At 33.4% G+C, this 16,539-nt stretch overlaps 1 protein-coding gene across 1 annotated transcript; it reads left to right on the forward strand.

Moving 5' to 3' along the window:
* Positions 1 to 1,466: 1,466 nt before the first annotated feature.
* Positions 1,467 to 15,430, forward strand: LOC111060263 (RING finger protein 121). Its single transcript, XM_039438789.1, has 7 exons — positions 1,467 to 1,640; positions 3,160 to 3,336; positions 4,566 to 4,720; positions 8,969 to 9,197; positions 10,266 to 10,399; positions 11,607 to 11,708; positions 13,364 to 15,430. The coding sequence occupies exons 1-7, from the start codon at positions 1,614 to 1,616 to the stop codon at positions 13,482 to 13,484; spliced, it is 945 nt and encodes a 314-aa protein (XP_039294723.1). The 5' UTR covers positions 1,467 to 1,613; the 3' UTR covers positions 13,485 to 15,430.
* Positions 15,431 to 16,539: the final 1,109 nt, after the last annotated feature.

Genomic DNA, 16,539 nt, shown 5'->3' on the forward strand with positions numbered 1-16,539 from the left:
GTGTACTACCGTACCAAGAACCTCACTCCCAACACGAACCAGAAGAAAATCAGTGACCAGTCGTTTATGCAACATAGAGGACGGCCAGAAGTCACAACTATTCACAGGGCCGCCTCTTCCTGCAATTATTCTTCTTCTCTATATATTTTTAATAATATACTGTCATCCTCAAAAAGCACAAAGAGTGAGTTGATCATTGTTGAAAAAATTAAAGAATGTGTGCATTTCATTGGTTTCTGGCCTATCCTGAAAGTTTCAAATCTCTGTACCGGTTGCTCAAAAGCCGGTTAAATTTTAATCGTGATTAATTCCATGAGGACCAATCAGAGAAGCCGTCTTACCAAAAAGGCCTTCTCTCATTGGTTCTCGTGAAATTAATCACGGTTAAAAGCCTTAACCGGCTTTTGTGCAACTGTGTCTCTATAACATATTAGTCTCATAACTATACAGTTGGAAAGTGTTCAAAAATTGTGTTTATAGTTTCATTTATAGACATTTGTAAAAAAATGAATATAAAATGCGGTTAATCACATTCACAAAAAAAAAATTGAACTTGGTCCTAAAAAAATAGTGTGTGTAAGTTATTTTGAATATGAGGATTAGAAGGCATATGTTTCTTATTTTTTGGACACAGTGGTGCCCACAGGAAAAATTGGCCCATCTGACACAAACTGCGTTATTAGAATTCTTGAAGTGAGCTCTGAAACTAATCTGGGGGAAGGAGGTCAACGACCCCTTTTTTTGTGAGGTGAAGGGTGAGAGAACTTGAAAATGTTCATAGAATAAACTTGTATACGGTAGTGTATTAGTTTAAGTTTTCTCTGTTATGGTCTATTTCGCACCCATCACAGACAATATCCTGCTAACGAGCTAAAAAGATTCAGCGCGTCCGAGATCCGAGAAGTGTTGGTAATCCGGGGCCTAGGTCGCAACCGCTGAGTAGGTTTATAGGTTTAAACAAAACCCAAGTGGCCGGCCCGGATCAAAGTGGAAAACTGAGACACGGTTGCATAAAAGCCGGATTTTAATCGTCATTAATTTTACAAGAACCAATCAGAGAAGCATTATTTTCAAAAAATAATAATAATTAATCAAGATTAAAATTTAACCGGCTTTTGTTCAACCCGGCTAAATTCTTGTAGGAATGGGATATCAAAAGGCAAATATCGATAAATCGAAAGGCGAATATCGATATATCGAAAGGTAAATATCGATAAATGCTTGACAGCTATCGATCGATAACACCATTGTTTAGAGATAAGAGATATATTCTTGATATTATATCAATGAATTTAAGGTCTGGATGGAAATACATTTTTTTAGAGAATATTCGCACATGGACCTTGGCAATCACTTCTAAGGTTGAAAATGAGAAAACAAAATTTTATTTTCATTTTTGATATATCAAATAATAGTAAATATCGATGTTAATCAAAGTGAGCCGTATCGAGTATCGAAAAATATCTCATACATAACCGCATCGCATTCCTCATCTCGTCATCTGACAAATTGAGTGAATGTTAAACCACTCATTTTTTGCATAATAAAGTTGAAAACAATGCTTTTCATTTGTAAAAGATAGATTCGACTTTTTATTAGTTATACAATTCATTATGGAGTCAGGAATTTCCGAAAATAAGGTGAGTCAAACCGGAATAATGAATAAATTGAGTCATGGTGTACATAACCTATATTAGAATAGACTTCTTCTAGAACTCTTCATTTATAATTAACTTACGACTCGGATTTGGGTCAAAATTCAACCTCATTACGGTCGTCAATATACAAAAATCAATAGTTATGACTCTTAAGATACATTTATTGCGAATATTTTATAATTTGATAGGCCTACCTAAAAGATGTACTGTAGGTATCGTGCAGCTGATGCTTGATAATTGTTTTTGTTTATTACTTTGCAATTTTTGGTCTGCTTAGGCTTTAGTGGGAGCAAAAAGAGTAATAAATTGCTCCGGGGCCCCAATTGAACAGAGGGTAACATTTTGGGCGTTTGTCATTTTCTTCAGTTTGTTTATTTAAACACCCGATATTATTGAATTATTTTGTAAGCACTTGCCTTAATAGTAATTTTAAAGCAAGCACTTGCTTACTGAAAATAATAAATTCTGTAGATAAAGCTTTCTGGTTTCTTTGAAAACATTAAATTGACTCACCAACATCAAGTATAAAATGAGTGTTATACAATTTGAAAACTAGTAATTTATTTTAAACAAAAATAATGAGCCTGGTAATCAAAGAACTGTAGTTTCTATATGCTTACGAATTTACTTACGAATTTCTCTAGTTTTTTCAATTCTCCTAGACTGCCTCACCATTACCGTACTATAGTTATGGGTATATTAGGGGGGGGGCGAGCCCTCCCCTCCCGAAATTAAAAAAAAAGAATTTTTCGGTCCGACTTTGGAAAACACCAGATTAACCTGGACGGCTGGGACCTGCCACCTCGTTACAAAAATATTTTTTTGCAATTTTATTGCAATAATTGTAGCTTCATCCCTAAAACTACTGGCTATTCTTACGGTTTCTGTCGCCACTGTGGAGAGAACATTCTCCAGCCTCAGACGACTCAAGACATACTTAAAAAATAGAACATCTGAAAGAAGACTCGCTTTGCTTTCTATCCACAGAGATATTTCAGTAAGTGATGATAAGTTTGCAAGGAAGACGAACTTTGTATTATAAACATTTATTTTTAAATAGGCTAGGCTAGTTTTATTTAACACTGTTTCTTTTTAAGTATTAAATCCAAATTTGTTTATTGAACATATATGCTATTCACTTGCATTCAGAATATTGATTTTTTTTTAAATAATGTTTATATAAAGGAAACTTTGTACCAATCATATATTTTTTTAAACACCTTTCTAATTTATTTACAGAATATTATTTAAGTCTGAAATATTCTTTCACCTGGGAAACGAACCACTTTTCTATCAGTTATTTTATAGCTAGAATAGTTAAAAATGTGCTTTTGGACACCTAATTTGAAAAAAATTCCTGGGGAGAGCCCCCGGACCCCCTCCCCCCCGGTATCATCGGCCCCACTGAAAAATCTCGATTCATTTTTCTTTATGACTGAATACTCTGCATAATTATTAATGAATGCTCTTTTATTGATTTCTGCTAAATCTTTTTCCTTAGTCGGCAGAGCCGCTGACTCCAGAGGAGATGCGACGTCTAGAGCACATAAGACTTCACGAGCAACATAGAGGCCATGACGCAATGCACCTTGAAATGATACTCATTCTTATCGTAACTCTCGTCGTAGCGCAAGTAGTTTTAGTAGAATGGAAACGAAGACACCATAAATCTTATCAGGTAATTTGATTCTTACTCCAAATAATCATATCTATCATATTCAGTCATTCATTCGTTTTTATTTATTAGCCATGAACAGAAATACATACTATAAGACATCATGTATCCAAGTCCAACTAATCGACAATTGGCGTACAATGCATTCAAAAACATAGAATCAGTATTTTAAAATAAAGTGGAGATTGGGAGTAGTATTTTAAAATATAAATTAATTAGACTGCTATGTCGTAATTTAAGTATTCAAAAGTGATTATTAACAAGCAGTTCGTAATGAAAACAAACTTTGAAGAGTTTTTTTAAATGTAAAATAAACTAATACACTATTAGTTTCAGTCTGCCTTGAATGCCTAAAAAGTTAATCAAATATGATTTGATTTAATTTACGATATTTAACTGTATATGATAATGCTGTGTTGAATAAATAAATATCTTATCTAGTATGAAATTAGACAGTTTTCGTACGGTATCCGCGTGGAAAGTTGCTGACCTAATAATTCAAAGTACTCGGTCTCTATAGTCACGAGAAAAAGGTCGGCGTCCATTACACTACTGCAGTTGCAAAATTTCTCTTATGTCTGAACCATATATAGTTAAATATCTCTGACTTTATTATCTATGACTAAGAAGATACATCATTTTTCTCGGGCCATTCCCGTGTTTCGAATGAAAACTTGATTGTTGGTCCAGGCTTTCTTTAGTTTTTTTTTTTTAAATAGTCTTGCGAAAACTCTCCTGGCTGTCCAAATTAATTATAATAATTTCTCTGATCGAGGGTACAATACGACCAGAGGAGTTTATTCAGTAATAACATAAAACACGATGATTACATAAAACAGTCAAGTTACCTACGATTATTTACAAAGTAGTGATACAAAAAATTATAATTAGCTGATTTGAGCTAATGTTGCCCTCACTGTATATGTGTCGGGGTACGTCTATTTTTTCTTTATTTAAATGTTACATTATATGAAAATATGTAGGATACGAACAATTTTAGGCTGAGCCTGCAGCTGTTCTCGTCCGATATGAGTAAATGATTGATTTTGATTTACATGACAAGATTTTGTTATTTTACATATTATATTATTTTTCTATAAAAATTCGGAAAACACATTTTTGTGTTTATCCTGTTGATTCTTTGCCAATCATTGATTTGTTTCTGTACGTAAATAAATAAATAAATTATTATATGATTTGTGCTTGTATGAATAAATTAATGAATTTTGCAGCTCGTAACGTTAGCTGGTATGTGGATAATTCCGCTCGGCTGCTGCTTAAAAAACCAGTGGTGGAGGTTCATCTTCCTCTGGCTACTTTTCTCGTGCATAACTGCTCTAGTCGTAAGGAAAGCGTTAGAGAAGCCTATTCAAGGAACCACTCCTAGGTATGTATATTGGAGAGCTCTATGTTGTAGAGAATATTATTTCTCCTACTATGTTGAAAAATTATGATTATTTTAAACTTTCTGTGTTGTAACTTAGTTGTGGAGAAGGTGATATCCATATTAGGTGAAACTACTTGAAAGGGACACAACGAATTAGTACTGTTTACACAGTAAAAGCTTAAACTGAATCGAACCAGCTGGTGGGTTAATTTCAAATTTTGTGATTCAATCACATTTCAATAAATCATGATTATTATTGAAAACTCAGATGGCTGGATGAACTGGAGAAGGACTTGAGAGAGATGGGAATACGACGATGGAAGACGACTGCACTGGATAGAGAGAGATGGAGACTGATTGTAGAGCAGGCCAAAACTCGACTATCGGGTTGTAGTGCCACATAATGATGATGATAATTATTATTGACCGAGCGAAGTGAGGTTTAAGATTCAAGTCGATGGTTTGGCATTTCTCTTTATGATTAAATTTTTATATGTTGCGCATTTACGGCGAAACGCGGTAATAGATTTTCATGAAATTTGACAGGTGTGTTCCTTTTTAAATTGCGCGTTGACGAATATACAAGGTTTTTGGAACTTTTGCATTTCAAGGATAATATAAAAGGAAAAAGGAGCCTCCTTCATACGCCAATAGTAGAGTAAAAATCAGACCATGCCATGACGCATGCAATTCAATATCTCAATGTGACTTGGCAAAAAATCAGCAGCAGTGTAGACTATTAATTGCATGCCTCATTGAATGCAATTTTTAAGCACTATTAAATGAACTATTGATTGCGTGCAATAACGCATTCAATTAATGACTAAAATAACATAGTATTGTCTCTCGAACTTTCTCTGCTTTGAACTCGGGATGTCCTGTTGCCAGTATGTCTTGAAGGAGATTAGTTTTTGATGTAAGCATTTTTGATACACCTACCCGAACAGCTATTAGCTGTTTTCACACCGATATCTCGCCGACACAACATACAAACAGGATTTACTCTGATGGACAGTATAAGAGGAGGCTGCGGTTTATAACTGCGCGAGGTCTACTGTTTACAGAACTACTTGTAGAAAACGAAACTTAACATATATTTGGGCTCAAACTGAGATTCCGTTTAAAATGGCACCGTGCAAACTTCCTTTATTTATTAGAACATTAAAAAAATAATTTAGGTAATTTCTGAGAGTTTACTACATGTAAAATGAAATTTTATTCCTTATTAGTTGGACATGGCATACATTCCATTGGAATACTATACTGTGACAGTGAATTACTATTTTATTTTTCTGAACACACAGAAACTGAGTAAATTGCATCTATTCTACTGTAGTTTACTAGCGAGTGTATCAACCAAAACTGGTTTCTCATTTTTCCAATAAATAAGTTATAGTGACAATTTGTAGACACTTCATTGGTATTACTTGAATCCATTAAACTTGATCAATTAACAATGTGGAAAATTGAAATTTCTTGTTGATATTTATTACATTCAACTAGATCTTTCTGTGACTAGTGCCTCTACCGTATCAAAAATTCATTGGAAAGTAGACCTTGAAATGTCGAATCACACGCTCAATTAAGTGTAGAATCACAAACTTAATTAAATGTGATATTGAGTGTGACAATATTAATGAAGTGTGGAATCACTCACTTGATGTTGTAAAATAATGAAAGAAACTTGATCATTTTCTTCAAGCTGGTTTTAATTAATTTTGAAGTCATTTAATCGAGGAAATAAGTTTAAAGTACTGTATTCCATTTATCCAGGTCTCCCCCCACATTGTTCAGGAAACTGTTCCATTATCATGTATTCCAAACAGACAAAAGTTCATTTCAAAAATTTCATCACAATTTGAATTGTTTGTCTAGGCTATACCACAGAATACAAGGAATACATAATATTATAGGAGTTTAAAGAATACATATATTATAGGAGTTTTCTCTGGCTATACTTTGACAAAAAAATATCTCTCAAAATATCAACTTCCAATCTTTACAAATTGGGGAAAAAATTTAAACTTTTATAAACACTTTTAGCACATCTTAAGATGTGCTGGTTTCAACACGAAACCGCTGTCTCGTAAATTGATAAAAGTGGATTTTTGTTCTAGATGTAATGTAGAGATGATTACTTAATGATTTGATCTGCCAACTAAGACAGTGTTTTTCAGTTACGGAGAAGTTCCTGTTTTTGCTCGTCCAATATCATTTCAATGACGAGCAATTTGAAACAATGAATAAATAAAATCAATATCTATTAAACTAAAAGTAAATGCTACTTGAAAAGTTTAAAGCTATGAGTTCCTTCTATTTTATTATGATACTATTTTCATGGCTAGTATACGAATTCTTCTTATTAATTTCCACTTAATCTTAGTTTAACACCGTGTGTTGAATGTGTTCTTTCATTCAGAAAATTGACTCGAGATTTATACTCTAAACATGTTAGACAATGATTGTATTGACTATTCTTATTATTTGTGCATTTTTTATGTTATCATTGAAAGAATAAGACGTTCATGTTGCTAATACCATTATATTTGTTCGAAATCAATTTATCTCTATTTAACTTGATTGTTCATCAACATCAGTTCACCTGAAGATGTGGCAGGTGTTGCCATGAAACCTGGTTCTGCAATTTAGATTGACTTTGAACCAATATAGTGGTATTGACAACATCAACGTATTATTCTTTCAATTATGGAGATTTACCTCAACATCACCTCCCATACAACCAAATTATTACTGTAATTATTAAGTCCGAGAACGGCTTAATATCTCATACACAAAGGTAATTCGACGGTGGGTGAGGTTGAGGATCCTACTCAAATTGAAAAAAAACACATTACTATGACTTTAAAAATCTGATCCGACATCTTGGATCCGCCATATTGAATGCAACTTTATTTTTTTAAATAGGAAGGTGGTCATGCAATGCATGAATTCGATACGGAATTCCAAGAAAAAAATTAATGGTTAAAACCGCACATCTCAAACCGTTTAGAAGATATTCATATTATTAATCAATACCGCTTATGTATAATTCATTTTTGAATTACATGGTATTGATTAATAATGTGAATATCTTCTAAACGGTTTGAGCAATCAATGTGCGGTTTTCGCCATTCATTTTGTCTTGAAATTCTGTATTGAAATCATGTATCGTATGACAACCTTCCTATTTAAAAAATAAAGTTGCATTCAATATGGCGGATCCAAGATGGCGGTCCAGATTTGTAAAGTCATAGTAAAGTAGTATTTTCAATTTGAGTAGAATCCTCAATCACACCCACCATCAAATTACCTTTGTGTATTAGATATTAAGCCGTTCTCAGACTTTTTTCTCTCCTTTCAGCTTTGAATAATATTGATTAACAATCTTCGAAACGGTTTGAGATATCGATGTGCGGTTTTCACCATTAATTTTTTCATAAAATTCCCTATCGAAATCATGTACCTTCCTATTTAAAAAAATAAAGTTGCATTCACGATGGCGGACCAGATTTTTAAATTAATAGTAAAGTAGTATTTTCAATTTGAGTAAGATCCCCATTCACACCCACCTTCAAATTACCTTTTCCTACAGTTACGTTGAAAAGTGGCCATTGCTGCACTGATTACAGAACGCAAAGAATCACTTTTCCGCTCTAGTGCGGGAAAAATTTTTCTGCACTCCAGATTTGCAACATGGCAACGCAAAATACTTAGTAGGTTATATGGAGCAACAGTGCAGCAAAATCAAAATGAAGTTGGTAACAGTGACTGCTGTGGCTGCTATAGTGAGCAGAGGTGCAACGAAGCACAACGCGCTAATTATTATTCATTATATATTATAACCAAGGACAACGAGGACTTTAGGATTTTAGGATAAGGTTTTTATCAATAATAAAATTACACAGAAAAACATTTGATGCATTTCAGGCAATTTTACCCATAATTACCCACTTTTCATATTCAATGGTAACTGTAGGAAAAACTTAATGTGAAATACGTGCGCAAAGTACCTCTGCTGCACTCAAGAAACCATTCCGCCCTCGCCTACGGCTCGGGCGTAAACGTTTCTTTCGGTGCAGCAAACTGTCACTTTGCGCACTAGTTGCACAAATAACTATTGTGTATGAGATATTAAGTCGTTCTCGGACTTTTCACCCACTCTGTATATTTTGTGAATACTGATCACTTGATTGTTCAAGTAAAAATGTGATTGATGTGAGAATTTTTGATTGTGATACTGTTTTGCAGGCTAGTGTACAAATGGTTCTACTTCATCTACCGGTTGAGCTATGGCCTGGGCATCGTGGGCTATGTGATAATGATGGCCACCCTATTCGGCCTCAACATAGTGTTCGATGCCAAGCCACAGACTTGGATGGATGTGGCGCTGCTATTTCTCTTCTATGGCCTCTACTACGGAGTCTTGGGCCAGGACGTGGCTGAAATATCCAGTGACAAGATGGCCTCCCATATTGGGGTGAGTGCGCAGCTGAAACGATTCAAATTCGAAAAACTGTATCCAAGTTTCTAAAGTAGTTCAGAATAATGTTTGGTTAGGCTTTTTTGTATTTTCAGTTTTACTTTTGATCTCTTTCAAGAACTTTGTACTTCGAGTTTGTACTGATTTCATTCACTTTAAATGTTCTCCCAAAAAGTATACTTGGAGAACAATCCCGTGTTTTTTGTGTTGGAGTGCAAAATTGACCATTAGAATTGTGTGGCAGCATGGAATAATAAAATTATTGGAACTGCTCTGTAATTTAATAATTACAGCAACATTTTGAGATAATAGGGCGGGGCTTAGAGTGAAACTTCAGCTTTGTTCGTTCACAATTGGTAGTCTCTGTTGTTAGTTGTCAAATCAGCAGTGATCTTGCTATTTTTCCCTTGCCTGCTACAATTTTATTGTACAAATTAAGCTCATTCGGAACTTGTTTACTTGTATCGATGGATATATCTTGCTTTCTTTCTATCTCACTTGTTGTAAGGCAAACGCTCACTGCAACAGACGAACTTATGCAGACAGACGGAGGGAAAATCAGGTGTTTGAATGTTGCAATGCACACAGACATCTGTCTGCTCATGTTTGCATAAGGACGTTTGATTTTTGTCCGCCTGTCTGTTGCTGTGTGAGTTTGCCTTACAAGAAATGAGGTTAAAAGAAAGCAAGAGATATCCATCGGTAGAAGTAAACAAGTTCTGAATGAACTCAATTTGTTCTAATAAAATAATGAATACATAAATAAATAATTTAACCATTGTAATCGTTAATAAATAATAAATTAATAAATAATAACCATTGTAATCGTTAATAAATAATAACCGTTCTAACTAACCTAACCTAAGGCTGCCAGGACTATTCCACTGATTCTTTCTTCCATGTCTGACACTGAAGAATAACCTAGCTGCATTTGGTCAGCTGCAGTTGTATGAATTATAATAGAGAACGTTTTGGGCTGTTAGTAACCTGTGGTGTCTTTCTTAAAGTTGTATGCATGTCACAGTAAATGATGGATTGATATTAATTTTCTTTTTTGAATTTCAGTACTACACGAGTCAAGGTATGCCCACAAGGCACCTGGAGCCGGGAGTATGCGCCGTGTGTGGCAACAAACTTCTAGTCCATGAAAACGAAGAGGGTGTTCTCGAAAATACTTACAAACTAAGCTGTGATCATGTGTATCCTTCAATGCTAACACTTGTTTCAATGCTTTATTCCAATTTACTGAGTTACTGTATTATTCAATTCATTATTCTGTACCTCAGAGCTAGAGGATCGTAAGTCCATTTTTGACAAAATGATGTTTTTAGTGGGTCTTGTTTAGTTTTTCGAACTCTATAGATTCAAGATAAGGTAAGTCATCTGCAGTTGATTGTTTTGAAGATAGTCAGAGCTGAAAGAGCGTAAGTCCAGTAAGCATTAACACTGAAACAATGTGAGTCCAATACTTCACAAGTGAGTTTAATGCTGATTCAACTTACGCTCTTTTGCCCCGGCTGGGAGTGTATTACTTTTTGGGCTCTCCTGTAAAATCATCCGTTTGAGTCTTAAGCCCTTCTAACTCTGAGGTACAGTATTATATGTTCCATTTTTTTTATCTTCCAACTTCCATTTGGTGTTATATGTTCCATTATTATTATGTATTATGTATTATTGTATTCCAGTATTATATGTTCCATTTTTTATCTTCCAACTTACATTTGGTTACTGTAGTATTGTATTTTTCACAAATAACTGATAGTTCACGTTGTTCATATCATGATAATCACCAGTATCTAATTACAATGGTAAAATGCAATATTTTTCACTTCTCATCTTGCTGATTAAGTCCACATAAGTAATAATCAAGTTGAGTATCGTGTTGTGCATAGGAAAAGTAATAGCTGCGCTGAATAGTGAGTTGTGTTTTTCTGGCTCTAAATTTTTGGAGTTCGAAATTACTCAAACATTTTCTCATTACAGTAATTGTGATTTGAGTGTTATATCAGTCTTTATATTAGTCTTTTATTCAGTTTATCAACCGTAAAAAATAAACATTTTTAGTTTTTGTTGTTTTTCGGTGAAAATGAACTACATTTTAGAAAAGTGAAATCTTAATCCTATTTCGAACTTTTTATCTAAATTTGGAAGAGAAATAAATAGTACAAGGTATCCTCAGTTTTTGTCTCCCAATTTGTGCCTTTTTCTAATAATAATATGTGTCTTGAGGATTCCAAAAGTACCAAGTACCTTTTTAATTATTGTGAATTAAACCAATATCATAGCAATCAAGCCCTATCAAAAATCGCCTAACTGCTACTATTAAAAATGTGCTATTTTCTCAAGTGTTGATAATAATTTACTTGTGATAGCAAATACTTGCTTCCTTGACAAAACTAATTTCAGATTCCATGAATTCTGCATTAGAGGCTGGTGCATTGTGGGTAAGAAGCAAACGTGTCCTTATTGTAAGGAGAAGGTCGACCTGAAGAAGATGTTCTGCAACCCGTATCCTTTTGAAAATACTAATCTCTATTTATATATTTTTCTCTACTTTGAAAGATACACAAATCATAGAATGATTGGGAAAGGATCATTACTCAAAATTACCTGTTCCAATTTATTCTACTGTAGGCCACTGTAAAGGTTGTGAACACACATAGAACTGTAAGCGGTCTTAGTAGATATAGAATATACATATACTTTATAGATATAGAATACACATTTCATAATTTAGAATTGGTCATTGATCTAGACAATTGTAAGACCGCTCGAATCGGAACGCATGACCGCTCTCTGCATAAATGCGTTAATTGAAAAAACAAGTCTAGAAAGTTTTGTTAATTCTGGGATACCTTTGGTTATTCTAGTGCCACGGGATTCAACTATATATATGTTTTGAAACCGATTGAATCAAATTAACCAAAGTCCAACTCACACAGCAACAGATATAGTACAGAAATAGGACTGAAATAGTACAAGGTATTCTTAGTTTTTCTCTCCCGATCTGTGCTTCATTGTAAAAAATAATAAATGAGAAATAAAGATAGACTGGGGAAAAAATCAAACGTCTGCATGCAGCCGTGAGCAGACATATGAAGACAAACGAACCTCTATGTGCGTTGCAATATTCGAACGCCTTGAGAGGAATTTTTCGTCCGTCTATCTACATAAGTCCGCCTGTTGATGTGTGCGTTTGCCTTGAGGCCCATATGCAATATCTGCTTTTAACGCTAATCTAGTTTTACTAGAAGATATTGTCGCATTTATTATAATGCGTTGATTAAGGGAGATCAATCAGCTGTTGGTTTAAACCCGGAATGAAACATATATATAATAAAAGCGACCATACCATCATTTAATCGTAAATTGGCGTTAAACTTGGTACATATGACCCTAAAGCTGGGTTTTAGTTAGTGCGTAAATGCCGTCGTCGACCACGACAGGGTAAGGGTCTCAGATTGGGTAGATTTCAATTTGTCTAAATAACCTAAAAGATTAAGATCAATCATGTTCCAATGGGGGAGGTTGAGTTTATACTTTTTTATTCTTTTAAATGGCAATATGTTGCTATTATTGGAAATGTTTCGACTCTTGAATAATAAAGACAAATAATGAAAAGTTATTTGATCAGCTGTTTCAGCACACTTGAAATTTGGACAATATGAATGTCAACAATTCTTGTCGTCGTCGACTGCGGAAGTTTACGCATAAACGAAAATGCAACTTTAGGGCCGGTTTCCGAGCTCGTAATTTAGCCAAGTTCTAGACTTTGAACAGCTGGATTCAGAAAATTGGATTTTTCGAAACGGGGCGTAGTCGTTGTTCATGTTTAAATTAAACTTCGAAAAACTAGAAAATTGAACAAAAACATAAAGAGAAATAGTGTAAAGTTTCAGCTATTTTGAATTATTTAGGAATGTGAACGATTTTGTCAAGGAAAATCGTCTCCAATTATAGAAATGAGAAAATAAAGATTATCATAAAAACTACGATTACGCCCCGTTTCGGAAAGCCAATTTTCTGATTCCAGCTGTTTAAAGACTAGAACTTAGCTGCTCGGAAACCGGCCCTTAGTGTTTGTTATTTCGGGGATATCTTTTTATATTCAAGTTTTAAGTGATGTAATTCTTGTGAAGTTTTTCTTGACTGAAAATTGACAGATGGGAAAAGCCTCATGTGCTGTATGGTCAACTGCTCGACTGGATCAGATGGTTAGTGGCGTGGCAGCCTGTCATCTTGGGACTTGTGCAGGGTATCAATTATGTGTTGGGACTAGAGTGACAGGACCAGTAATTATCTGTTGATTCGTTTCAACTTTCAACAATCGACATTAATTATAGATACTGCTGATTACACTTTCAATATTTTTATGAATTATCATAATACAGCGCAGCTTGTTTCAGTTAAATTTTCTTCAACCAAAATACTTTTATTCTAAATAAAAAGTCGTTACACAATTTTTCAACTTTTGATAGAATTTTTAGATGGATTCCATCCAGATTTTTGGGCTTAATCCATAAGGACAGTGCTCATTGTTTGTATCGTAGTACAGCTAGACTGATGAAAATAATTTTTCCCCAATTTCTCGATAGTTTTTTGAATGTGTTGTAAAATTGCACAAAATTCAAATTGCATGCTATTAAATACCCTGAAGATTGAAATCGATGAACAGTAATTGATGAAAAAAAATGTTCAAGCGGGAAACGAACCTTAAATTTTCTGATTGTTAGTCAGATTGTTTGACTTGATTCTTTCATAGCTAAGGATTTTCTAGCCTTAGTAATGGTCACAGAATCAGTCTTGCCAATAGCTGCTTATGTACCAAAGTTTGTAAAACTAATGACAGTCACTGTAAACGTTATACTCAATCAAATTACATGGAGTTTGTACCAAGAGCCCAAGACAGAAGTTTGACAGACTATTTGCTTGTATTAGAGATGTATGCATGTTTGGTTTAAAAAAGTGAATTAAGTGAACATCTATGGTGCTGTCATCTCTCACAGAGGTTTTCAGGGTATCTGATACCTTATTGATTTGTATTTTGTTTCATCAATTACTATTATATTTGATAGCAATTGAATAATAATTGCAATCTCATTTTTATTTCCAAATTTAAAGATGTATTCTATTTATTTTGGGCTCATGTTATATTGACGGTACATTAGTAACTGGTTTGTGAATAGTTCTTTGAACTGTTTTGCAGAATAATTAATTACAAAGGATTACTAGTAACCTTTTTTGATTTAATTTATGATTTGTAAAAACAGAAATAATTTCAATTTGAAATAACTTTAATATTGAATAATTATAATTTTTGTTTATTTCAATTTGGAAGAGAAACAGTAGATATCAGTAGAAGATTCCTAAATTGTTGTCTTGGATGGCAAAATCAAAAATGTCAGCTCAACTGTCAAAATTATAAGTTTCAAACATACTTCTCGGTAGTTCGGAACTCACCTAAAACTGTAGGTCCATTCATCTACCATCATAATCCATATTTATTCGCTCTTGCACTTTGATTAATTCTCAATCTATAGTTATAGTTACACTTATATCTTATAAAATTATTCATGAATGTTTTATTTGTAGAAAGCTATTGCTGTATTTTAAGGCTATTTGTCTGAACACTCTTGTGATGATGATGATGATAATAAAAGAGCTGCTGAAGCTCTATAAATGCTATTTTCCCAACATATTTTGCTAATATTGGCGGTAAAATCATTGTTTTAACAATTTTAATACTCATGGGCAATTTATTCAAGTTATATGTCTATTTCCCTCCTTTTTTATAAAACTATTCCGACCATACTTTATCATCCTTCACAATATTCACTTTCTTTAACTGAGACTTCTATATTTTAATTAGGATTAGAAGTGTAATCAGCGTCGTTACTATTAGATTTGACACAAATCTATATTATTTATAATGATATTAGTTGCAAAATGTTAATATATTATTATTATTATTTTCTAAATCTTTGAAAGATTCCATAAACAGTTCACCATTAAAATTACAAATAATATATTTATTGTATGCAAACGTTGTGTGTTACATCAGTGTGTGTAGGTGTTTTAATTTTAATGGTATGTTATTTGGTGTTAATTTGTCCTTATTTGTTCCATTATGCTGTGAATTATGAACACAATCTATGAACGTTTTTTTAAAATTCGACAATTTTTATTGCAAGCTGTAGACTTTTGAAAAATATACATATTTCGTGATCTCATTGAGTTGTATTTATTTATTCAACATTTTTCTAGAAATAAAAAGGTAAGTAGTTTCTATTTGAATACTATGAGATCCTACCGAACGTAAATAGATAGTAAAAAAATCAGGTAGGCCTACTATCGTGCGTAGTATTCTTTAAATATATTGTTCAAAATATTCCAATGTTTTTCTCAATTTGTTAAAATATTGTCTCATTATATCAAGTTACTTTTGTTGAATATTTAATTTAACTCATAATCAAATCGGCTAAAATTAGCAATCAAACATTTATTTTGGAATGTGCAAGAGTGAGTGGATAAGGTAAACCGTCTACGGCGGCACTGGTCATTGGTTCGTTTCCCAATCTGATTTGCATTTATTTATATCACTCATACCGTCATTCAAACACATTTTGTTAGCATAATTTATTAATAAAAAGATTCATGTTGCCTTGATACAATTTTAGTCCAGTCAATATATAGACATGAAAAAGGGGGCTTGCTTGCAATTTATATTGTAGCTCTGATTTTTTATTACCTATATTGTTTGGATTCATGAGAGAAGTCCAGAACCAATTTTTTATGCAAAATTTCCTTGTACTAGATACAGAATGGTCCAAAAACCTTGTATTTTCGGTTCATTTTCCAGTTTTAAGCTGCTTCCTCCAAATCCTGTTATCGGACAGGAAAAGTCGCTCTCGCCTTTTCTCAAGATCTTGAAATTCCTAATAAAATGAGATAATTCTCTTTCTTCAATAAGTACTGAGTCAACATTTTTTAAAAGTGAGTAAAACTTTAAGAAAAAATCAATGTTGATGAATTTTAGTTTTTGATCAATAATATCTTCCGATTGTTACCATTCAAATGTATAATTCAAAATCCCTATCTGGGCGTAATTTTTTGCTCTACAATCTGAGACCAGGTAGAGCGCTATATATCATGTACATTTCCAGGTAGGCTACACCTGTCAACAATGCTCCTTGTATTTTTTAGAACTCTTAATTTTTTAGCTTCAACCATTATCACCAACTCCATTGACATTACATTGATATTATGCTTATACTTATGTATATAAGTTCTTAGGATTATGTTCTATGAGAATCACCAGTTAGATGCACTTAATTTAGTG

The sequence above is a fragment of the Nilaparvata lugens genome, chromosome 12 (genome assembly GCF_014356525.2).
Source record: "Nilaparvata lugens isolate BPH chromosome 12, ASM1435652v1, whole genome shotgun sequence".
Lineage (NCBI taxonomy): Eukaryota > Metazoa > Arthropoda > Insecta > Hemiptera > Delphacidae > Nilaparvata > Nilaparvata lugens.